General features: G+C 43.2%; 1 protein-coding gene across 2 annotated transcripts in view; it reads left to right on the forward strand.

Annotated features, from left to right (window-relative positions):
* LOC149801394 (uncharacterized) overlaps positions 1–26,962 on the forward strand; it is a 64,200-nt gene that overhangs the window by 1,899 nt on the left and 35,339 nt on the right. For both annotated transcript variants that reach the window (XM_089955470.1, XM_089955471.1), the window contains exons 2-3: positions 695–833; positions 26,581–26,713. In XM_089955470.1, coding sequence (XP_089811596.1) covers positions 695–833; positions 26,581–26,713 — 272 coding nt within the window. The remainder of the gene's footprint in view (positions 1–694; positions 834–26,580; positions 26,714–26,962) is intronic.

Raw genomic sequence — 26,962 nt, forward strand, 5'->3', positions numbered from 1 at the left:
AAAAAAAAAAAAAAAAAAAAAAAAAGGACAGGAAGAAAAGAAAAAAGAAATGTGCATAACACTTATCTATTGGTTGTTGTTGTTGTGGGGTTTAACACCATTTTTCAGCACACGATAGGCTATGCATGGTGGCCAGTATTAATGGTGGAGGAAGAACCCGGGAAAACCCCGAGAAGAACCACTGGCCCACGAGAAGCTACTGGCAAGCTCTCTCACATACCCACATTGGCCGAATCCTAGACTCGAACCACGCAGACAGAGGTGAGATGGCAGTGATCCGTAACGGAGAGCGTTTTTAGACCACTCGGCTTATCTATTGGAACGTAAATATTGCTTGCCGAATGTCAACGTATGAGAACATCTCGTTGACTATTAACACCATTTTTTATTACCTTTCGATTCAGGCCATAAAAAATCCAGTCTATTCGGTCCATCATTACTCATATCTGACAAACCTCACCATAATGATATATTGCATAGGTGTCCGGCTTGTTTAAAATTCACGTACCCAATTTGACGGACAGGGCTCAGGAATGAGTGACGTCCAAATAACTGTAAGGTAAACAATGCGGAATGATACAATCCAAAGTCTCTAATCTTCCTACCTGTTTATCTTTTTACTTTTTCTTTAGTAAGGAGCTTGTTGTTTTCACTGCAAGTTTAATTTATAAAATGTATCTTTTATTAATTTTAGTGGCAGAGGAAAATGAACTATATGGCCCGTGCATCGTTGGCTGCGGTGGACCTCGGAACAGCGCTGGTTTTCTCGAGCTCGATGCCGCTATCATGTCTGGAAAGGATCTTAACTTGGGAGCGGTAACAGCGATCAGAGGGTAAACTAGTCCAATAAGCTGAGTTTACCCTGTCATGAAATTCTGTACAAAGATAGCTTATGATACAAAACGAATTTCAAAACAGAGGAAACTCGGTTGGTTGGTTGTTTGGTTGGTTAACTTTATCAGCACTTTTAACACATTATTGACTTAATCATGCCAAGGAAATGTGAGCAAAGTGTCTTTCCCAAGGACACACCAAGAAGGCCGAACCGAACTGGCCTTGGTGGCTGTCAGACCCAATACACTTAGATTACGAGTCTGACGCCCCTAAATGAGTTACAGTTGCTCCCTGGAAACTTGATCTAGCTAATAAAAAAACAACAACAACAAAGTCAACGAAGAAGATAACAAAATTAAGGCTGACTACCGCAACAATAAATAGGGTATAGAAAACTGTTTTTATACTGACGGTTGGATCAAATTTAAATTTGTAATACTTGAATGGTGACTTGAAGATAAACTGTCAGCGCAGACACCTACAGTGATATGTATGAGTATGGATACGTTTTATATGCGGTTTATCTACCGCCGTTAACGGTACCCAACTGTGGTAACAATATTCGTAGTATCCACCCCCAAAATAACTCAAATTGATGTTATCAAAGCAACAACGGCAAGAAAATGACGATGAAAATGACGACAAAGAGAGTAATAGTTTTAGTAGCAGTAGTAGTAGTAGTTGATAATAATAATAATAATAACGATGATGATGATGATGGTGATGATGATAATAATAGCAGTAGTTGTTGAAACTCTGTTACCTAATGCTCACATACATCCGAGGCAACTGGCAAAGTACATGCTTTGAAAAATGAATGGACAGCCATATTGATTTTTAAATAATTTAGAACAGACTGGATAACGGTATACAAACAGAAGATATACGATTCAGTGTTATGAAGAAAAAAAAAAAAACAATGGGGAAAAATCCCAGCTTTTAATAACTGTATTTTCTAATAGTTTCGCTTGATGATATAGTCGCAAGTGCACCCACTCCACGTCCGCAATATAATCAGTTACAAGTGTGACCGAAGTTAATATGTTCATGCACTTTTAATACTAGAAAAGAAATAATTTAGTCATCAAACGGTTTTCCAGTGGCGTCGCTAGGGGGGTGCGGGGGGTGCGGACCGCACCGGGTGACACCATCTCAGAGGGGTGACACCAAAATAAAAAACTGCAAATTTTACAGAGCACACACTGCTCGGTCTAGTCGGATTTCATAAGCGGATAACCGATCATAGTTAAATACATGACTAGCAGGCACAGGGTGCCACCATGCAGTCTGCAGAGCGTCTGGTGCTTATTTGGAAGTCTGGAGGGGTGACACCATGAGTTTACCGCTCTGCGCGACACCAACCCTAGCGACGCCGCTGCAGTTTTCTTTATTATAGGACTAGCAAACCCTTATGCTGAAACATTTTTTTTAAGCAGTCGATAATGTAGTGTTTTTGTCTTCTAATGGTAGATAAAGAGCACCCAGAAACTATTATTAGTGCATTTCCGGTTAAAGGAGACGTCTCTACATTTAAGTATGCCACATGTTCTAATGATGCTGGTAGAAATTGGTTTCAACAATATCGGTCAGCTACATAAACTAGCCGGTCTATCCAAATAAAACCTAAGTATTATTTACATGAATTCAGCCAAAACTTGCTGCAATTAAATTGTTTATGGATATATAGTAAAATTATATGTCCGTGTATGTACATATACTGATTTTTTTTTCTCGAGTCAAATATAGATATGGCACCAAAAGTGAATTGTTAATGGGAATATATATTTTGCCTAAAATTTTGAACATGTAGTTTTAAAGCACAGTTCAATGGCACCTACCACCGGGGGAGAGGACGGGGGGGGGGGGGGAGGGGGGCTGATTATATAATTATGAGGCTCGTTATTATTATTATTATTATTATTATCAATAACGTACCTTACAGTGATATAATCAACCCCTATCCCTCGTCCTTTCCCCTGGTGGCAGGTGCCATTAAACACACGCACACACACCTTACCTTATATACGGTTGTCCTGTCGAAATTACACAGCGCGAATAGGCCTACCACACAGAATGATATGACTTCCTGTGAATATATTCATGTCCCGTACACATGTGCTGAAGACTCAAGTTGAACTAACACCACAAAAATCACGTAGGCATTAGAGCTTATAACGCTTGTGGCTACGATTAATGACATGTGTCGACAAAGTTGACAGATTCTCTGCCTGGTTTGGTTTGGTGCTTCACGGCACAACATAAGTAGGTATTCTTTTTTTATCGTGGCAATTAGAATAAAGTGTCTTGCCCAAGGACACATCATGGTAGTTGACCCAGGATGATCCACTGGTAGGATTCAAACTCTTTCGGTCGCGAGTCCAGTACGCTAACCACTGAGACACGGCCCGCTACTACCTCCTTTAGTGGTCTTTTGCGAAATACACGAGGTCGCATCTTGGAACTGTTTTGATAGCGCAATCAAATTTTCGTGTCCTCTTTGTTTTATTGGCGTATTCAGTTATTCATGTTTTCTCGATATATTTCTCTACAAAGTACATAACTTCATCGTACGATGCGTTTCGTCAGCGTTATTGTCGGGGTCGTCAGATTTAAAATCACATTCACGTGTATAGCCTTGCTGCATCTCTGTCGGTCTTCCTTTCTAGACCCTACATAACATTTTGGAGTGGGTTTAATGGCACATACCACCAGGGGTGATCACATGAGGGAGGGGCTGATTTTGTTCGTAAACGAGTCCATTCTTGCTTTGTATTTAGCTCATGATCATATGGGGGTTATTTAAACTTGTATACTCAGTTTTGTAAATAGGATTATGAGATTTGGTAAAGGGATGCATGTCGTTAAGTATAAAACCCATCAGTTACAAAAGTAGGTCACCAGCACCCACATTTCAAGCTACACTGACTTTGGTTAAATGTTGTGTTCGTGAAGTTATTTCTCAAGCACGTTTCTGTTAGTATCACACCTCTGCAACGAAAAGAAGTCACGATCACCTATATTTAAAGTTCTGCTGGCTACTTTCTTTTCTCATTTAGACCCTGGCCACACGTCTGTTTGTTTATTGTTGGAGGTGAAGGGTGGTACGTAATATTAATATTATTCTACCTTCAGTGATGAAACTTTATGATGGGATGCGTCCTGATAATAACAACTAACCCTCATTACAAAAAGTATATCTCGTCTAATGATTTTGTGTCTAAAGTGCATTTCTTAGACCTTTTTTTTCTTGATGGAGACATAATAGTGAGTATTTGATGCAACTCTTCAAGTACCACGTCTTTCAACAGAACATGTTACTGCCATCTGTGTTGCATGCCCTGCCGGTTTTGCTTATCTGTTATTGGTATGTTAGTGAATGAAGAAGTATTACTTTTATATTATTTGTTTATTAATCAGTAGGTTATATATGACACTAGTCGTCTTGATGCATCTACACGAGTACTACACTTTTACTACAGAGATAAATATGTGAGTGTAAAATACATTTCACGCTACATTGATGGTAGTTAAATGTTTTGTTTTACATTTCTCTTTTAGTTTTCATCTCCGAGTCATGAAACTTTAAATCTGAGCGCATCTCCGTTGTTACCCTACCCTTACTATGAACCAGCATATCTCTAATCTTGATTTTACTTTCTACTCACTTAGATTAAGTATTTGTATATAGCTACATAAAATTGTACATGTTTTTGACAAACTATCCTACACAGAAAGCCATTTCTAACCAGCACGGTTTAAAGTCGGAATAAATTCCTTTTTCAGTGGTAAATAGTCCACAACAAAGACAAAGGTTACTCCCAGCCGGTTTACGTAGGCTCTGGGTGGCAAAGTGGTCTTAAGCGCTCGTCTTTACTGGTCACTGCCATCTCACCTTTTTCTGCATGCGTTCGAGTCTCGGGCTCGGCTAGTGTGAATATGTAAAGAAGCTTGATAGTAGCTTCCCATGAGTCGATGGTTCTTGCCGAGGTTTTTCCTGGTTCTTTCCCCACTAGTTATACTGGCCGCCGTACATAGCCTATCGTGTGCTGAAAATTGGCTTTAAACCCACGAGAGCATACGCACTGGTAAAGTATGGGAGTAAAATCAATGCTTGGTATACCTGTTTACCCATTCATGAACAGTACCCATAATAGTGATCGTTGTGGCTGTCACACCAACGGTAATAGAAGCACGTTACTCCCTCTACATAAATCTCTTCTTTAGATGATAGCTTCTTAAGCAGATGTTATCAACCATGGTTATGGAAAAAAATGAAAACATATACTATTCGCAATGATATTATAAACAAGTATGGTCTTTATGATTGTTTAATGAGGTTTATGCCCTACCACTGGGGCCAAAATGACGCATATCAAAGTCATTTTAGTCTAAATTTGTTTTCTGCATGACAAATTGTGTTTCAGTGGTTGCTGGAAATTTATGAAAGTTTTGTAGAGGCGAGCTACGTAATTTGTGATTACATTCTGGTTGAATAAGACGTACATCACGCGCGCGTGTGTGTGTGTGTATGTGTGTGTGCATGTGTGTGTGTATGCGTGTGTGTGTATGTGTGTGTTTGTGTGTGTATGCGTATGTGTGTATGTGTATGCGTGTGTGTGTATGTGTGTGTTTATGTATGTGATTTGGAATTTTTAACGCAGCTATTACAATTTTTCAGTCATATCGCTACGATATCAGCAGGGTGCCCGTTGATAGTGATGTCTAGCACTGGGGCATCATGCCGCAGACATATAGCATGATGTCCCACCCAGTCACATTATCCTGACACCAGGCCGATCACTTATAACACTAACCTCTTAATTCTGAGCGCAGTGCGAGGCAGCTGTTAGTACCATTTTTATGTCTCCGGTATGACTCGGCAATGGTTAGAAGCCGCGATCTCGTGCATCCGAGGCAGACGCTCTAACCACTAGGCCACCTGTAACAAAAGGAAATATACAGTTCTAACTTAAAATTTTGATTTAACAATAAGCTGAGATAATTTATCCAAATGCATATTTTTTTTTAACAAAATATTTTCCTTCACGGTTGCTAGATAATCCATGATGTCATCAGTTGGCACAAATTATGATGCTCATCATTTCTCCTTCACCCACCCCACCGACCCTCTCGCGAGAGGTATTCCTATGGTTTTATCATAGTTATTTCAAAATATTGGGGTTAGGGTTAAGAGACTGGAGTGATTTTAGCTCCATAACAGCGAAGGTCTGGGTGGTATTGCCCAGGGAAGTGTCCAAGGTTGATGATGCGCGACATTTTTGCAGCGGTAGTAGTGAATAGGGTCACCCTAGCGACAATGGGAATTAGCATTACAGACCCCCCGGGTCACTCTAGCGACAAGGGAAATTTAACATGGGGAAAAATCGTGGGTCACTCTAGCGACAAGGGAAATTAACATGGGAATAAATCGTGGGTCTGTCTAGCGACAAGGGAAATTAACATGGAGAAAAATTGTTGGGTCACTCTAGCGACAAGGGGAATTGAACATGGAACTATAGTGTGGGTCTGTCTAGCGACAAGGGAAATTAACATGGAGAAAAATCGTGGGCCACTCTAGCGACAAGGGAAATTTAACATGGAGAAAAATCGTGGGCCACTCTAGCGTCAAGGGGAATTTAACATGGGAATAAATCGTGGGCTACTCTAGCGTCAAGGGGAATTGAATATGGGATTTTTTTTATTATTTTTTTTTTTTTTTTTAAAAAAAAAAGGGGTAGGCAATTGAAAGTCATTCTCTTTTCGAGAAATATGGGTGGCCCTGAAAAGGGCCTTTGGGTTTATGTTAATGTATCCATTAACATAAAGGGCATCTGTGGCATCTTCTTGTCCTCAAGCTGCGTCTTACTCGAGGGCCATAAATCAGTGTCCTCTTGAGGCAACCTTGTCTTTCTACGTACACTCTTCGTATCCACAGACTGGTGTCTGACTTGTCGACAACGGTCCACTTGGACCGGACATACATGAGCATGTCCGTCCTAAACATCATGGAAGACACAAGGGTGGATGATTCGACTGTGGTCCACATCTTGAAGCGACGAGAACAGGTGAATCAATGCAGTGAACTGCGCTTATTTATAGGTAGAGGAAGGATTGAAACGGATTGAGTTCATTCACCAATCCGATCACGCGTTACAAAATTCAGTCAGCCCGCATCCAATCCGAAGAGAGCAGTCTGTGACGTCACGTGGTCTATATAGATTCGCTAGCGCTTGTGTACAGTCAATCTATGCGACAGTGATTCAACATGACGGAAACTCAGAAAACGATCCATTGGGGTGCACCAGCAGGGGAGACTGCCCAAGGGAACCCGGACTTACTTTCAGAAGAGGTGAATTGGGATTTTGTGGATTTTCTTACCTCGCAAGAATTTGTTCCGGAACCTTCGTTACCTTCTTCATTACCGCAAGTGGAGAATTTTAGACAGAGACAGAAAGAAGAATTGGAGAAATTTATACAACGACAAAAGGAAGCGGAACAAGCTTTTCTCCTACAACAGCAGCAAGAAGAAGAGGTAAGAAAAAAACAACAGCAACAACAGCAAGAAGAAGTACCAGCAAAGAAACAAGAGGGTGAAAATCAAACGGTTACGGTACTGTTGGACATTTTAGCGGAGTTAAGAAGTCTGAAACAGATGTATCAGACTTCTTTATTACGACCGAAGAGAATATGACCTTCCCGAGCTAAACACGTTAACCCTGTGACTAAGCCTACCGTACCACCCTTAGTGATTTCAACCCAATCATCAACATTAGGCAGTCCAGAAGTAGGCCTTGGCCGTGGCAAAGGCTTAAGGCAGTTAAAGTTGATTGCTTAAACTCACCCCTACACCAAAAAAAGGCCCTTTTCAGGGCCACCCACATTTCTCGAAAAGAAATACAATTTCAATTGCCAATAACTCAAAAAAAAACCAACCCATTTTACCCCCATAGTACGTGTCTGTGTATGAGTGCGTGAGTGTACGTTCTTATTTTAAAATCATAACTCAAAGACACTTACCTTATATAATTAATTTATTCTTTTATCCATTGTCACAATGCAATTCACAATTCACAACAGAACATTTTAAAAAAAAGTTCATTGACTTCTTCTTTCTCCTTGTTTAGTCTCTCTGTTTTTTGAATTTCTTCACCGTCTTTTCCTCTTCTTCCTCCTCACTTTCTTCCCTTCATCTTTTCTTCTCCTGTTTCTTTTTCTTTGCCTCTTGTAAATAAAATTGTCTTCTTTCTTCCTCTTCTTCCTCTGAAGAATTCCTCTCTTCCTCTGAAGAATCCCTCTCTTCTTCTGAAGAATTCCTCTTTTCTTCTGATTCCTGTTGTTTCTTTTTTGGGAAATCTGGAGACCAATGTCCTTTTTCTTGACAATAATAACAGGTATCTTGACTTTTGTCTTTTCTAGCCCCTTTTTTTCTTTTTTGATGGTCTGGACACTCTGAAGACCAATGCCCTTTCTTCTGACAGATATAGCAAGTATCTTGACTTTTATCTCGAAAGGAAGGAGAGTAGTCCGTCGGCTGGTCTGAAGAGAATTTTCTAATGACCCCTCGCAAAGTTCTGACGAAACGTTCGATTTGGCTAGTCTCTTCCATCGTTGTGCTCGGTTTGAGAGTGAAATGAATAGTGAAAGGACAAGACACACACCCTTTTATATACGCTGGTCTGCCATGACTATAAATTAGTCTATGGTGTTTAAACCTGAGTCATTTGACGTTTTGCACTCAAGATGAAACGATCCTATTCATTCAAGAAGAAAGAAGAAGAAGAAGAAAGTAAGAGGCAGAAGCGTGATCTATCGCCTCGTACCAGGGCTGAAGTCTTGGCACAAATTCATGCCAGTGATTTTGAAGAGGACATGAGTGAACCAGAATCCGAACCCTCTAAACCAAGTTCACCACCCTTAGTCAACCCTGAAAAGTACTATTCCATTCGAGAGACGGAAAAGCGCTCCTCTAGAAAATTTAGAACCACGGCTTACAAATACACGGTGAAGTTTAAAGATTTCAAGGCTGAAGTACCGTTAGAGAAAGCAGAAGGGTTCATCACTGGGGTGTGGGATTCTTTGCTCACCGCACTCAAGCGACAATGTCAACCCAAAGAAGACGATCGCTTGAGACTTTCCATACAACACGACGGTTTGAAATCCCCTGTTTGGATCGAGTTTAGCACCCCTGCAGAAGTGACCGCTTCCAAAGTCATGGACAAGGTTCAACACGTACAACAATCTAATGACCAGTTTGACATCACCGATGGAAAAGCCACACTGGACATGACCCACGTCTCTCTTCCTCAAGGGACTGGACGCAAAAAAGATGTTATTGGTGGACGACCTTCGCAACACCAAAACAAGTCTCGTCCGAATTCACAACCCTCAAGACCAGATGTGTTTAGCCCGTGCCATCGTGGTGGGACGAACCTATGCCAACAAGAACGACACGACATAATGGAAAAGAACCTGGAAAACTATTCAACGATCCGATCGAGCCAAACAACGAAATGAAGCAGAACTCCTGTTGCAACAAGCCGGACTGTCCAAAGATACACCCTGTGGCAAGATGCCCTAGCTCCACGCTACACCTTGAAAGTGCACCCTCAAGAAGTGCGTGGGCCTCTGTTGTTTCGAGGCCAAGATTTTAAGGACGGAAAATACATTCATGTCTATTATCACGATGACCATTTCGATACCATTACCAGTATCACCGGATTCCTGGGATATGTTTATTATTGTGAGAAATGTGACCGTGGTTATAATAATGGAGAGCAACACAAACATTGTGGATCGAAATGCCCAGGATGTTTGGCCTCTCCACCCTGTCTGAGCGAAGGACCAGTGCCTTGTTCAACTTGTCTGCACACGTTTGTCAGCCCTACCTGTTACCAACAACATTTGAAGACGCAAGGTTCACAGCAGAGATGTGCTTGTCAACTGCTGAGATTGTGCCGTACGTGTGGACAAGGCATATGTACCAATACTGCCAAGGCACACGTATGTTGAGGAAAGAAAAAATGTCACATTTGTCACCACATCGTGGACTTGGAACACCAATGCTACGTGCAAAAATACCAACCTCCACCAGAGAAAGAGGACGGTCACAAGAAGAAAGGCAATTTCATCTTTTTTTGATTTCGAATGCATGCAAGAGACCGGTATTCACATTCCTAATTTCTGCGTGGCTCATCGAGCGTGCGAGAAGTGCATTCAAGAACCTATCTTCAGTCATTGCCCTCACTGCAGCAAGATTCCTGGAGGGCGTGAATAAATCTTTCGGGGACCGAACACGTTAGCCTATTTTGCCCAATGGGTCTTAGACCCCATCGACAAGACGTGGAGTCAAGAGGACATCGAACGTTACGGAGATTGTCATCGTCATGCCACGGTGATGGCTCACAATTTCTCCGGATACGATGGACAGTTTCTTCTCAGATACTATACGGAACAAGGCACCGAGCGTCCTAAAGTGACTTTGAACGGAGCCAAAATCATTTTCATGCAAGTGGGACAAGTACAGTTTAAAGATTCGCTGAGCTACTTGGCCATGCCTTTGAGTCGAATGCCTAAAACGTTTGGAATGACAGAAATGGCTAAAGGGTACTTTCCACACTTTTTCAATACGGAAGCCAATCAACACGCCGTTCTACCCCATTTACCTGAGGCTCACTATTACGACCCCGACAACATGCGTACCGAACAACGAGAAGCTTTCTACGCTTGGTACCAGGCTCACGCCTCCGACCCTTTCGACTTTCAGGAAGAAATGTTAAAGTATTGTCGTTCCGACGTGGACATTTTACGGCGTTGCTGTGGAAAATTTCGAGAACTGTTCATGGAACACGGAGGGGTCGATCCTTTGAAAGAAGCTTGCACCATTGCCAAAGCGTGTTCCTTAGTGTATCGACAACGATTCATGCCTGAAAACACCATGGCTGTCATTAGTCCTCAAAAGACCAACTTTGTCAAACGTCAGTACTCGGTCAAAGCCCTACGTTGGTTACATTACTTGTGCGACAAGGAAGACAAGTGGATTCAGCATGCCCGCAACGGAGGGGGTGAAAAGACCATCGGAACGTATTCGGTCGATGGCTGGGACTCAGAAAACCCCAAGATCGTGTACGAGTTTAACGGTTGCTTATTTCACGGATGTCCCGTCTGTTACCCTGATCGTAGCACTTAAAATCAGTTTTTACAACGAACCATGGAAGACTTGTACCAGGACACTTGTCAGCGGCGCCTAAAGTTGGAACAGGGAGGATACCAAGTGGTGGAAATGTGGGAACACGAGTACGATCACCGTATGAAAACCGATCCCGAGTTTAAACGCCTCGTGGAAAGTTACCAGTTCATGGACCCGCTGAACCCGAGGGATAGTTTGTACGGAGGAAGGACCAATGCCACCTGTTTGCTGTACCAAGCCGACGAAGAGAAAGGAGAAGAAATCAAATACTTGGACGTGTGTTCGCTGTATCCCTACGTGTGCAAATATTGTCGCTTTCCTGCAGGGCATCCGCAATTGTTAACGGAACACATCGACCTGAAAAACATTCGACAATACGAAGGCTTGATCAAGTGTAAAGTTTTGCCTCCCACGGACTTGTACTATCCCGTCTTACCTCACCATTGTCAAGGCAAACTGATGTTTCCATTGTGCCGTACTTGTGCCGAAACGTGCAACCAAGACCAACCTTGCCAGCACACCCAGGAAGAACGGGCCTTGACGGGAACCTGGGTCAGCGTGGAATTGTTCAAAGCTCTGGACATGGGATACCAACTGTTAGAAGTGTACGAAATTTGCCACTTTCCCAAGACACAACAATACCACAAGGGTGATCCCAGTCAGAAAGGCATTTTCGCTGACTACGTGGATGCCTTTTTGAAACTGAAACAAGAAGCCAGCGGCTATCCTTCCTGGTGTCACACTCCCGAAGACCAAATACAATTCAAAGAGAAATACTATGAACAAGAAGGCATCTCTTTAGACCACATCGAGAAAAACGAGGGCAGGCGATCGTTTGCCAAAGTGATGTTAAATTGCTTCTGGGGTAAAATGGCACAACGACCGTGTTTACCCAAGACGGAATATTTGACAGAACCTTCCCGCGTCCAGATGATTCACGAAAAAACCAAATACATGAAACACGTGGACGTCGTTCGCGAGGATTTGATCTTGGTCAATTACGAAGAAGATCTGGACTTTGTACAAGACGACCCTTTTGGAAATGTCATCATTGCGGCTTACGTGACAGCTCATGCTCGCTTAAAATTGTACGAAGCTTTAGAACTGTTAGGAGAACGCGTCCTGTACTTTGACACAGACAGTTGCATTTACATCCATCACCCGAGTCAACAGCACCCTGACATCGAAGGAGACCGTTTAGGAGCCTGGACAGACGAGCATCCCGACGACAAGATTCTAAGTTTCGTCAGTGGCGGTCCCAAAAATTACGGCTACGAATACCGGGACAAACAAGGAAAAGTGCACACGACGTGCAAAGTGAAAAGACTGACTCTGAATTATCGTACCAGTCGTGTGGTCAACTTTAAGGTATTGAAAGAAGCCTTGCAGTCGGGAGAGGATGGAAACTTTAAAGTGACCACTCACCAACCGAACAAGATTGTACGTTTACCCACTCATCACATCGTCAGTCGGCCCTTGGAAAAAGTCTATCAAATCGTGTACCAGAAGCGAGTGCGACTTCCCAATCATTTCACCTTACCGTATGGACACGTCGGTATTGGTCTGTATATAAAAAAGGAACCCTAGGCAAGATCGATAGTTCATTGTGACTACCAAGACCGAGCGAACAAGATGAATACTTTGAAAGAGACATCGTTCCAGTTTGGGGATTGTAAAAAAGTTGTATCTTCCTCTAGTGTGACTAATATTGGATGGATAAGACCCATGCATTGCGACGGAAAATGTCCGGAGGGAAACTGCGATTGTCCATGTGGTTACCATTGGAACTGCGCAACGGAGTTTGCAGACGAGTGCGATTGTGAGCCTTGCGATGGGTACGATGCTGTACGTTGTGACCTTAGCGATTCCGTAAAGCATCATGGGAACTTTAGTGTCACTACCCCTATTATGGAAAGGGATGCTGTGCGTGTCAAACCTGAGGGATGCGAAAGTGATGCCGCTCGTCCTCTTGGACATTTTACTGGGTTTCGTTTTAAAGCGGAATGTTCACCTTCACGTCTACCCCCCTACGGATGTCATCCAGCCCTGAGCAAACTCCTGTTCATGTCACCCAACCCTCATCGAAACGAACCTGTGAAAGACGAATATTCGTTTCCTGTGCGTTTGTCGGAATACTGCGACTTTGAAAATCGTCTTCAATCGTTCAAAGGAAAATGGCCTAAGTATCTGGGAGGACCGAGCCCCGAAGAATTAGCCAGAGCCGGATTGTTCTACTTGGGCGAAGGAGATAAAGTCAAGTGCTTCAGTTGCGGTGTGTCACTTCACCACTGGGAACCGCAAGATTCGGCCTACGTAGAACATGCTCGATGGTCACCGAATTGTCATTACTTACCCTTAGTGGGACCGAGACATTAAAGTAACTTACCATGTCGTTGACGAAGAAGAAACCAGTTTGGCTAGGAGTCAAATGTTGGACATCACCGAGACCAGTATTTAAACTTCATTTCAAAAACGATATTCAATCATTACCTAAAGAACTGCAAGAGAAGATTTACAAGGAAGTTTGGCAGGGACTTGCCAGAGTGAAATCTCAATGGGTGACTGTAGAACTTTTGTGTCGTGAAATTCACAAGAGGAAAGTGAAAAAAGTCAACCAGTGTGTTAGATTTCTTTGGGTCAAGTGTGCATTCGTCCTATTGTATTACTCTAGACCGTTTACATCAAAAGAGTTCAGTGACATTCTTGGACGTTACCCTGAATGGCAGTGGTCAGAAATTACTCACTATGTGGATTACTTTTGCTCTAGGAGAAGATTGTGAATTGTACGGACTGACCTATTCATGGATACTTTACAAGAGAACATTCGTGCTTTGCCTGTGGAGTTGAGAGAACGCATTTACTGACAGCTGGTCAAAATACAAGTCAAACGTAAAGAACAGTTGCATCCGTTACGTCACCAGATCTTTAACCACTGGTACCTGAATGGTATAAGAGAACTGATTCGTCAGAAATTGTTTCAGTGGTCAGACCTTGTTCAATACTTCCAGGCCCCCGATGATCCACGTGTTGATCATTTTGGTTACTTCGAGATTCACCTAGTGCAACACATTGAGAAAGACAAGGTAAAGGATTACCGACATATTTTTACGTGGAATCTACTTAGCGGAAGAGGAAACTTCTAAACGAAGTCTGACGTTTCGGTTACAGTATGCAACATTTAGATTCCCCACTGGAGAACGAAGATGTCTGACTAGAAAGTACGTGTATTGTTTCCGAAACAAAGAGACTATAAAAACAGGCTGCCATGCCGCGACTTTTATCGCATGTAATCCAACAGATTCCGTGGAAGGAACTCAATGACCATATTCAAACCGTGGATCATTACCATCGATTATTACAAGAACTGTATCCATTCAATTGGGGTCGACAAGTGGTGTGTGTCTTAGTGACTTGTTTTCTGGGATTTCGTTTACCAGCCGATTCCTTGTGGACTCTTTACGAACAGTACTTACCACACCCCCCATGGCCTTAAATGGTCACGAAAAACTCCTTTTGCTCAAAGCCTTGCGTTTTCATCTGGATACTTCTCGACCACTACGGGAAAAAAAGATTCGTCAACTTTTAGCTACCCAAGACGTGTATGACGATGTGTGTGTAGCTTGTGACTTACATCCCCATTGGACAGATGTCCGTGCCTGGAAAGAATGGGATTTTGAGGCTTGGACCCAAGAAGTGGCCCAGTATGCACGAGAGTTGTTCAAGGAAAAAAGTTACTTTTCAACCTGTGTTAGTGACGGTGCCAGAAGAACCCGTCACCCAGGACGGGACTGTCCTGGACAGGCCTGAAAGACCCTTTCGGGAGGACACTTGTGTGACCTTACCCCCTACTATAGAACTGGTCAGAACATTACCCAAAACATGTTGTTGTACAGACACTTGTTTTTATTTTACGTTAATGGTTATCATGTGCCTTTTATTCTTGTACTTAAGCCTTTGGCTTTTATGTATTTTTGTCTTTCGTATTCATGTTTGAAAACATTCAATAAACGTGTTCTGAAAAAAGTATATAAACTCTTGTCTTGTTTGTTTTCGTGTCACAAGTGACATTCCTTACACTATGGCTACCTCTGCTGTCTCTGCTCCCTCTTCCTCTACTGTCAAAGTCATCGACGAACACTTAGATCGTGCCAGTTGGGAGGCTTTGTATCTTCGCCATCCCTTTAACATGCTCATTGCTGGACCTAGCGGTTCAGGCAAAACCGAATTCGTCAAACGTTTGATCGAACATAAACATCATTTGATCGATCGGCCACCTCAACGGATCGTGTGGTGTTACAAAGAGTGGCAATCGGCGTACAGCCTCTTGCGAGAAAGTCAAGGCGATTCCATCGTGTTTGTGGAAGGCATTCCTAAAGAAGACGATGACATCGTCTCTGACTCCCGTCAAACCCATTTGGTCATTTTCGACGACATGTTAGGAGAAGACGAAGAAGAAATTAAACTGTGGTTCACGCGCAAAGGGCATCACCGTAATGCCAGTGTCGTTTACATCACCCAAAATTTGTTTCAACAAAGTAAAGCCCATCGCACCATCAGTCTCAATGCGCATTACGTGGTCTTGTTTAAAAGCCCTCGAGATAAATCGCAAGTGCAAGTCTTAGCCAAACAGTTAGGAACACCTTGGCTGACTCAGGCGTACGACGATGCCACTCAAACGCCACACGCCTATTTACTCGTCGATTTGAAACCGACAACCCCCGATGATTTGCGATTTCGTACCCACTTGTTTCACCACTGGTGCCAAGACGGAGGGCCTGTTCTGTACACGTCTCCGTCCTCGACTTAATTTCACTCCACATAAAAAAATCTATAAAAACCTCAGACCCTTTTCGTCTGTCTCACACAGTGTGAACATGACGTCCCTTCAGTCGCATCTTCCCGTCAAATTGATTCGTGCCTTGTATGGCATCAGTCGAGAAAAAAATCCACAAATACGAGCTCGTGTCTTAGAAGCTAGTCTCAAAGAAGTCTTACGATGGTTCACGATGACGGCACGTCAAATACTCCAAGGAATCATTTAGATTCCTCATCAAACCAAACGCTTTTTCGATCGAAACAAAGTCGCTTTGGTCCAACTGGCCGATCCCCGCATCGACACTCAAACCAAAAAACAAATCATTTTGAAACCTGGAGGGAGCGGTACTCTAGGAGGGGTCATCATTCGCTCTCTCTTAAGATGGGATCCTAATGCCCCCAAAGTTATACCCAAGAAAAAAGTCCAACGAAGCCCCAAGAAGAAAAAGAAAAAGTCCAGGTCCCCAAGAAGAAGAAGAACTTCTCCAGTGGCGGGACCCTCCTCTGACCAGGCACCACCCCGGAAAAAGAAAAGAAGCCCTCAGAAAAAGAAACAGAGAAAAGTCCCCAGAAAAAGAAAAGTCCACAAAAGAAAACTAGTCGGAAGAGAGGTACTTCTTCTTCGGCCAGGACGCAACCTTACACTCGCAAACCACGACCAACCACGGCGGTGACTGCGTCTCCGGCAGCCTCACGTTCATCCACTTCTCCGTTGATGACACCAAGAACTGAAGAGTACTTGGAGACGTTGATCACACCAAGAACTTCTCCGTTGATGACCCCAAAAAGAACTTCCCCAGTGGCAGGACCCTCCAATTTAGTGGCAGTGGCTGCTGCTCACAAAGTACCTTCTCCCAAAATCAAAGTCCAAGAAAGATCGGGCATGTTACAAAGTTTACTGGATTTGTCCAAGCAAGAACTGGCTCGATTTAGTCCGTTGCGTACCCCTCCACGACGTGTCATGCCTGTCCTCAAACTGATACGACGTAAAGACAATCAGTGGCGACGCGTTCCAGTATAAAAAAAGACCTGTGACCAAGTCGGGTATCAGTGTTTTTTGGTGCTCCTGAAGACTTAAAGATGTCACCCTCCAGAAAACGCCAAGGAAAGAAAAGGAAAGGACTACCACCACGTTTAGTCAAACATGGGGACATGTTATCTGTCCTGTCCAAAGCTTCTCCACCTCTACGAAAAAAACTCATTCAATCAGCCTCCAAAGAGGTCATCAATACCGTGTGCGAATGTTGTTTGAACGTCTTGAAAGGCACGATTCCTTTGTCCAAACACCAGAAACGATGCTTAAGCAAACATCGTCACGTTCTTCGCCAAATGGTTCAAAAGAAAATTCCCATTCGTCAAAAGAAGAAGATGTTGGTCCAACGTGGAGGCATTTTGCCTCTCTTGTTAGGCCCCATACTGAAAGGAGTCTTGGGAACCATGTTGGGAGGACTGGTGGGAGCAAGATAAAAAGGCCATCTGAAGTCCCAAGATCTCAGAATCGACCCCTGACAACCCCATGGAAGGACGAAAACTAGCTTTAGTGCCTTACAAACGATGAATGGAATACCATCGGTGGCAAGAACAACGCACCACGCATTTACCTCCCAATCCCAATTTGAGCGAGATGTCCCAGTTACAACACGAATTGCAGTCCTTGATGGATCGCCAAGATTTGTCCGAAACAGAAAAATCGCAAAAGTACGGTCAACTCTTGCAACGACTGCAACTCTTTCACCAGAAAGCTTTAGACGAAACAGCTCTACCCACTCTGAAAGATTTTAAGACCTTGATGAAAAGTCCAGCACCATCATCATTACCACCACCACCACCACTACTACCATCCCCAGGGGTCACCAGAGATGCTACCCCACGAAGGCCTGAGGAAGAAGAGATGCGAGAAGTGTTTCAAACACCGTCAGCAGCTCCCATTTCGAGTAAGATTGCAGCATCCTTGTTGACCCCGTCCCCCTCACCCCAACGAGAAGAAATGAAAGCTTGGGTTAAAAAGATGATGTCCACTCCTCCTTCGACAGAAGTGAAAAAGAAAGAAGGGAAACCAGAAGTGAAAAAAGAAAAGAAGACCAAAGCCATTCCATTGCCACCTCCACCACCACTACCTTCGACGTCTACTCCCGTAGCCCATCGGACACGTAAATCCGTTTCTAAACCACCCTTTCGACCCACCCAAAGTAGCATCACCGAAGAGTGGGTGACTTATTAACACACCAACAAACACAAAAAAATGGAAAAAGTCTTAGCCAGCATTTACTACGATCCCTCCCATCCTGCAGGTTACGCAGGAGTTCAAAAATTGTATCGTGCTGCCAAAACTCGACTGAAAAGTCTCCGTTTACCTCAAGTGCAACGATGGTTACAAGAACAAGCTACCTACACTTTACACAAACCCATTCGACCCAAGTTTGCCAGAAGTCGCACCCGAGTGGAAGGCATCGATCATCAATGGCAAGCCGATTTAACCGATGTCTCTCATTTGGCCAGTTACAATCGTGGCTACAAATATTTGTTTTGTGTCATCGACGTCTTTTCCAAATTTGCCTGGGTCGTGCCCTTGACTTCCAAATCGAGCAGCGAGTTAGTGCGAGCCCTGCAACGGGTGTTGAAACAAAGCGGTCGTCACCCTCTTCGATGGCAAACGGACAAAGGTACCGAATTTCTGAACCAAGCTTTCCAAAAAGAATTAAAGAAACGTGACATTCATTTTTTTACCACCGAGAATCCCGAAACCAAAGCCAGCATCGTGGAACGTTTTCAACGCACTTTGAAAGAACGCATGTGGAAATATTTTACGCATCACCACACTCTGAAGTACATCGACATCTTACCGCACCTGGTGCAAGCGTACAACCAATCTTACCATCGAAGCATCGGACGTACCCCGCAAGACGTGACTCCCGAGAACGAAGTGTTGGTGTTTGAGCGTCTGTTTGGTACGTCCCCGACGAGGACTGTCCCCAGGAAAAGTGGAATGTTGGCCGTAGGAGATTGGGTGCGCATTGGCAAAACCAAACGCACTTTCGACAAAGGTTACTTACCTAACTGGACGACCGAATTGTTTCGCGTCACTGGACGAGTGCATGGCCGTCATCCTGCCGTCTATAAATTGGAAGACATGAACGGAGAAGTGCTCAAAGGAACGTTTTATTTGCCCGAGTTACAACGTGTGACCAAAAAAGAAGACGACGTGTACGACATCGAAAGCATTCTCGAACGCAGAACCGTAAAGTGGGCAAACGACGTGTCAAAGAAGTCAAAGTACGTTGGAAAGGATATCCACCCAGTTTTGATTCTTGAATCGACGCTTCGCAAGTCATCGACTATAAAAAGAAGTGACCATCATGCCTTTTCACACAGCCGCAGCTACGTCGACCACTGCTTCACCTAGTTCTTCTGTGCAAGATTTACAAAAACAACCTTTGTGGGTGTGGTGCGGAGAACGTGTGCCTAAAACGCAAATCGTCTTTTTCTGCCAAATCTTCGTGGTGTATTGTGTCATCGGGCAGCCATCGCCAATTTGAGTTTGCAACAAGGAGACAAACAATTGTGGACCATTTTATTGAGCAGTTGCATCGGTTACCTGCTTCCCAATCCCTCCCTGAAATTCTCTTCCAACGGGAACCACGGGAACCTTGTGTCCAGTGCCAGTGCCAGTCACCACTCCAATAACAACAACAACAACCCCATTTTGAGCGGAGACACGCCTGTGACGTCCAGTAACCCCTCGGACAGCCACAGAACTCTGGAATTATGAGTCACCAAAACCAATTTTACTTAACCTTACCCAGTGACAGTTCCATGGAGGTGTTTCCCAACAACACGTTGTGCTGTTACACGGCCAAATTACCTCAAGCCATCCCCTTAGATCACGAAGCCCATTGGGAAGTGGCTTTAGTGGAAATGATTCACCCAACACAAATCAAAAACATCACCGAAAAGCAAAACACTTTTGAGGTTGAAATCCTGAACCAACAATTACAAAACAACATGAATGACATCGGGTTTTCCGGCGATATAAGACCAGCCAGCAATCCAGCCTTCAGTATCTACACCTTGAAAATTCCGGCAGAGTTTTATTTTAGTGGCCAACATTTGGTGGACACTATTGCGGACAGGTTCGAGGTAGCCTTTGGCAAAGCCCTGAACAAACAAAGTAAACGTGTCACCCTGGAGTACCATAAAGTGGCTCGTCGCTTACTGATGAAATTTCCGGATACCCAAACGTTGTCCTTCAGGTTCAATGGTAGTGTGTTTGAAATTTTGGGTGGACATCCAACAATGGTCGCAAACAATTGAAGCCCCAAGATCAACAATAATATGGATTTTTACAGAGCTTTTGGAAAACCGGTCGAACTGAACCAAGGACTGAATTTGATGTTTGTGTACTCCGATGTGGTGGAGTACAACGTGGTGGGACACACCTCCGTGCCGTTACTGCGTGTCATTCCTTTCAAAGTGAATAGTACCACAACCAGTGACCAGGAAGGTGGAAACACCTATCACGTCCACCGGGAATTTGTACATCCTCATTATTTGCCTGTCAGCAAGTCGTATTTGGACACGGTCAACATTGCTATAAAAGGAGATCTGGGACAAAATATTCCATTCACCAAAGGAAAAGTCACGGTGAAACTCCATTTTCGAAAACGGTTTTCTCACGACTCGTAAGTCATGTATCCAGTGTACCGAGGGGTTGCACGACAGCGAGGACACGGTTTAGGAGATATGTTAAAATCGGCCTTTCGTTCGGTGGCCCCAGTCTTGAAACCGATGGTGACACGCGGATTGCACGCCTTGAAAGATGCGGCACTGACGCAAGGCAAAGAATTTCTCCAAAATGTCATCATCGACAAACAAAACCCTAAAGAAGCCTTCATGAGGGCAGGCAAAAATGTCTTGCTGCAAACGGGCAAAGACCTTTTGGGCCGACGAGACACACCTATAAATGCCCTGCACGCTACCGAGTCAGGCATTCAGCAAGGACAAGGCAGGAAGAGACGACGAAGAAAACACCCTTTCACCAGACTTCAAGCGAGAAAGATCAAGAAAAGAAGAACCGTTCGAGACTTAGACGTTTTCGATTATTGAGACACAGCAACAAAAAAAAAAATGATGCACCGAGAGTCTTGCGCTTGTTCCAAGTCGGATCTGGATCTGTTTGCCATGCCCCCCACCATGATGACCATGCAAGAATCCCAATGGGTGGAATTTCACCCCGTCTCCTCACTGACCGATTCCGCTCCCATCGAGTTTGACATCAAAGGACAGCCCGAAGATTACATCGATCTGAATAGCAGTTACTTGTACCTGAAAGTCAAAGTTCTAGATAAGGATGGAAATGCTATAGACAGTGAGCCAGTAGCTCCAGTCAACAATTTCATGCATTCCTTGTTTAGCGGAGTGGACTTGTACTTGAATAACAAACTAGTCAGTAGCAGCACGGATACTTACCCTTATCGAGCCTACCTGGAAAATCTCTTAACGTACGGAATAGACGCCAAGAACACTGATCTGAATGCCTGTATGGTATGGGAAGCTGACGAAGCAGACGAATTTGAAACATTCAAAACTGATTCAACCAAAGACCACAATGCGGGATTTGTAGAACGAAGAGATAGAATCAAAGATGGAAAGAGTTTAGAACTGATGGATCGTTTGCATTTGGACATGTGGTTGCAAGAGAAATATTTGCTGAACGGGGTGGATGTCCGCCTGAGACTGAATCGGAGCAGTACCGCTTTCCATTTATTGGTTGATGAAACTGCTGACAATTCCAAAACCAAAATCCAAGAAGCCAGACTCTACGTACGCCGTGTGGAAGTGTTACCTAAAGTGGGCAAAGACGTCAGTCAGACGTTGATCAGAACGACCGCCATGTATCCCATACGACGCGTGAAGTGAAAACTTTCACTATTCCTAGGGGACAACGATCCATGATCGAAGATCATCTGTTCCAAGGACAGTTACCCAAACGTTTGATCGTTGGTATGGTCGAGAATGCAGCCTTCAACGGAGCTACCGATAAAAATCCTTTCAACTTTCATCACTTCAACGTGTCCAAGATCGAAGTCAGTCGCGATGGCAAGACCTTGTGTACCCGACCTTTCGAACCTGACTTTACCAACAAAAATTACTTGAGATCGTACTTGTCCCTGTACGAAGCCACCGGCCAGTTAGGAACCAACACCAGTCACGGCATTACGTACGACGATTACGCAGGAGGCTACGCTTTGTGGGCTTTTGATTTCACTCCAGACCAAGGCAGCGACGAGGGACATTTCCACCCTATAAAATCTGGCCAGATTCGTGTGGAACTTCAGTTTGCAAAGCCACTGGACGACACAGTGAACGTCATCCTGTATGCCGAATTCGATAATACGATAGAAATCAACAGTTTGAGAGAAGTCATTCTAGATTATTAGAAGTCATGGAAGACTGTTATCCCTCTTTGCCTAGAGAAGAAACTTTAGAGATGGAATGTGAGGAGACCATGGAAAAAGAAGAAGTGATCATGATGAAGTCGAGATGGCCAGAACAAGAAGCCCATTTAGTCTCCTGTTTTGCCAAACACTTGGCGGAAAAAATGACGGAATTGATCAAAAAAGAGTGTTATGGATGTCAAAACGATCATCCCAGTCAAATTCAACACGATAAATGCCTGATGCTGAGTCAAGTAGAAAAATTGGACGAGTATCTGGACGAAGCTTGGAGTCTCATCTCGGACGAAGACGTGTGGCATCAGTGGTATAAAGACTTGCGTGAACATTCTTGTCCACCATTAACCACTCAAGAGATCGATCGTATCGAAGCTCTCCTGAATCAGAATGAGGAGACGAAACGAAGAAACGGTTATTTGTCAGACATTTTCAAGCAAAAAGTCAGGATCGAATTGATGACTTATTATTACCTGTGAAGAAGAAGAAAAAACCACACAAAACATGGATACCTGGGAACTTTATTACCTTTTGAACCACAGTTCGTACACGGCTTCTTGGAATCCTGTCGTCTGTGCTAAAGATGAACTCCCTCATCGGAAACCTCAAGACCATCAAGCTTACGTGATCAACACGGACGACAGTCATCTCCCAGGAACCCACTGGGTAGCCGTTTACTTTCCTCAAGAAGGATGTGTGGAATATTTCGATTAGTACGGATTGCCCCCTTTGGAAGACGATATCATCGACTTTATGAGAAGAAATGCTCAAACCACCCGATTCAATAATGTGAAATTACAAGGCACAGATCCCTTGGTGTGTGGACAGTATTGTGTGTATTTTCTGCATCATCGCAGCCTGGGCTATTCCTTAGAACATTTAGTGAATAATTTTGATCCTCGTTCTTCTTCTAGAAACGATGTGAAAGTAGATCGATGGTTCTGTGACCATTATACTTATCTTTTGTCTCAAGCTAGGAAACGTAGTGTCCATCAATGGCCTAATGACTTCCAACAGTGGAAATCACAATTTCATTCACAACGTTGTCAGCCCTGTTTAAAGTAGACTGTGAATTGAAAAAATGTTTGTCATTTTTTTTTAAAAAAATGTTTGATGTTATAGTGTTGGATTATTGTTAAAAAAATGTTACAGTTGTTGTTGCTTAGTGTTAAGTGATTTTTGAATAAAAAAATGTTGTGTTTTGAAAAAAATGCCTTTGTGGTTTGTTTGGCTATAGGAATCTTGATTCATGCTCTTTGACTTCTCTCTATCCCTCCCATAACACTATTTGAACGTTGCGGCTCGAAAACCGTGTGGGGGATGTTTTCCTTCACGTCCGCGCTTTGACTTTAAGAACCGGGGGTTGTTTCCAGTCTAACCATCCATTGATGACTCATCCTCCTACGAAGATGTGCTCCAAACTAGCTAAGCTAAACGAAGCCTACGTGAATTTGCATAGGGTCAGACACAGTCTGATACCGAAGCCAGAAGAGATAGAGAATGTGAGAATGTTAAAAGTCACTGAAGACCTGATAGAAGAGCTCTTCAGAGAAGAAGTGAACAGGGAAAAAGAAGAATGGACAGAGAAGTACAGACTTCAGAGACAGCAGCAACAGCAACAACAACAACAACAGCAGCAGCAACAACCTGAACCTGACAGAGGCTTTGTCGATTGTCGTATCGACACCAAAGAGTTCTTCTTCTCTTTCCGAAGAAGCAGACCTATCGGCAGAAAGTCTATCCTCAGAGGACATCGCATTCTTAGAAACTAAAAGATTGCCATAGCAAACAAAAAAACAGCCCTTTTTAGGGCTACCCAATACTCAAGAAAAGAAATAACCATCAATTTGCCAATGTGTGTAGGTAGAGTAGTGTGAATATAAACACTCTTTTTTTAATAGTGCGAGTGTATGTGTTTGTGTATAAGATTGTGTGTTTGTAAGTGCTCACGTAAGTTGGTATGGATAGTAGAGTAAGATCATGTTTTTTTGCTGTTTGAGGTGTGGGGAGAGTAGATTTGGGGGTTTGATTTGATTGCTTTGCGTAGGTGAATAGTCTATTGAAGTGATTAATGAAAATTTTTTTTAGAATAGGAATGGGAAGTATAAAAAAAGTGAGCGAGTGTTTCTTTTAGGTCCGCGCGTTGTTTTTGGTCATGATCTAGGCAAGATCAATTTTATGTTTTTAAGGGGATGTTTTCCTTCACGTCCGCACTTTTAGTATAAATTGAAACTCGTTCGGCAGTCCAGCTACCCTTGTTGATTGATCAACACTAGAATGAACACCAGACTAGCGAAACTGTTGGAACTTCATGTGCATCTGGAATATGCCAGGCGCCTGTTGAACGAACTGGCCGCGGAGGCCATTGTCGAAGAGGGAAGGATGAGAGAGGAGGAGGAGAGAAGAAACAAAGAAGAGGAGGAGAGAAGATACAAAGAAGAGGCGGAGAGAAGATACAAAGAAGAGGGGGAGGTGATAAGAAACAAAGAAGAGGAGGAAAAGGAGAGAAGAAGAAGAAATTTCAGAATCCCAGAGACCGAAAATTGGGATTCTGAAGCTATTTATCCTGCCTCTGCTCTCTCCCCAAAAAAAGTAAAAAGCAACTGGGGAACAAGATGTGTATGTGGCGCCAGGCCTGGAAGGTGCCACCATTAACCAGGTGTCCATGAAGTTCCAAAAAAAACCCAGCCCTTTTCAGGGCTACCGAATACTCAAGAAAAGAAATAACAATCAATTTGCCGATGTGTGTAGGTAGAGTAGTGTGAATATAAACACTAACTCGTCTTTTAATAGTGCGAGTGTATGTGTTTGTGTGTTTGTGTTTGTGTTTGTAAGTGCTCACGTAAGTTTGTGTGAATAGTAGATTATGGGTTTGTTTATTGTTTCTTAGCGTATGTGGAGAGTATAGTTTGGGTTTTGTAACAGATCACGTACGATTGTGTGGATAGTAGATTATGGATTTTGTTTTAATGATTTGCGTGTGTAAATAGTAGATTTGGAGTTTGTTTATTGTAGCTTCACTTATGTGGATAGTATATTATATGAAATGAGAAAAGTAGGGGATGTTTTCCTTCACGTCCGCGCGTTGTTTGGTCATGATCTAGGTAAGATCAATCTTGGGGGATGTTTTCCATCACGTCCGCACTTTTAGTATAAAACTAACAGAGTTTGCCATTGGAGCCCATTCTACGGAATAAGCAAACAAGAAGATGCCAGCAGCTTCAGCTTTGTATAACAACCTTATGGGAAGTTGGTATTGGATGGTGGATGGATTGAATGTAGCAGAAAGGCTTGAACAGGAATGGAGGCATGCAGTGACAAAAGACTTCGTCTCAAGACAAGTAACCAGCCTCCACTTAGCCATAAATATTGTAAAAGAAATGATAGAGGATGAGGAGAAGAGAATCAGAGGTTTAATTAACCCACCGTATGTGAAAGTGGGCAAGTTGAAAGAAGCCATAGTTTATGTGACGAGTGTAAGGTGTTTTTTAGAAGACATTGTAGAATGGACAGATTGGTCTTTTGTGAAGTGGGGCTTAGACAAGCTTAAGAAAGCGGAAGACGTAATGAGGAATGTGCTGACCGAAGAGGTCAAGAAGATCAAATAAAAGTGGTCAAAGGAAAGAAAAGAAGAAGAAAATAGAGAGAAAAAGGAAGAACTAGAAAAACTAAACGCAAACTGGATGAAAATCCAAGAGAAGTTCCGAGCCATGGGTCACCCGGACTGGATGCCGGAAACAGAAAAGAAGAAGAAGAAAGGAATGATGGAAAAAATAAGAGGATGGTGGAAGAAGTTAAGGAGTTAGAAGAAGAAGAATAAAAAACCCAAAGGCCCTTTTCAGGGCCACCCATATTTCTCGAAAAGAGAATGACTTTCAATTGCCTACCCCTTTTTTAAAAAAAAATTATTTTTTTTAAAAAAAAAAAAAAAAAAAAAATCCCATGTTCAATTCCCCTTGACGCTAGAGTAGCCCACGATTTATTCCTATGTTAAATTCCCCTTGACGCTAGAGTGGCCCGCGATTTTTCTCCATGTTAAATTCCCCTTGTCGCTAGAGTGACCCAACAATTTTTCTCCATGTTAATTTCCCTTGTCGCTAGACAGACCCACGATTTATTCCCATGTTAATTTCCCTTGTCGCTAGAGTGACCCACGATTTTTCCCCATGTTAAATTTCCCTTGTCGCTAGAGTGACCCGGGGGGGTCTGTAATGCTAATTCCCATTGTCGCTAGGGTGACCCTATTCACTACTAGCGGTAGTTAAAACCGTATAAAATTCCTGATTTCATTTACAGAATAACCCGACCGGTGTCCGTTGCAAGGAAAGTGATGGAGGAATCACCACACAGTATGCTGACCGGGGAGGGGGCAACGTCGTTTGCTGTCAGCAAGGGTTTTGTTATTGATCAGGAGTTAATGAAGTTCAGGGTATGTATGTATGTATGTATGTATGTATGTATGTATGTCAGTCGGTCGGTCGGTATGTATGTATGTCGGTCGGTCGGTCGGTATGTATGCATGGATGGATGGATGCATGTAGGCCTATGTAGGACACATTGGTAATATTTCCCTAAGGAACATATGTTATTATTATTATTGTTATTACTATTATTATTATTATTATTAGGGCCCTGAGTGGCCGAGTTGTCTAAAGCTCTCTCCGTTACGGATCACTGC

Source organism: Sinohyriopsis cumingii, chromosome 4 (genome assembly GCF_028554795.1).
Source record: "Sinohyriopsis cumingii isolate HCF-2022 chromosome 4, ASM2855479v2, whole genome shotgun sequence".
Classification (NCBI taxonomy): Eukaryota; Metazoa; Mollusca; class Bivalvia; order Unionida; family Unionidae; genus Sinohyriopsis; species Sinohyriopsis cumingii.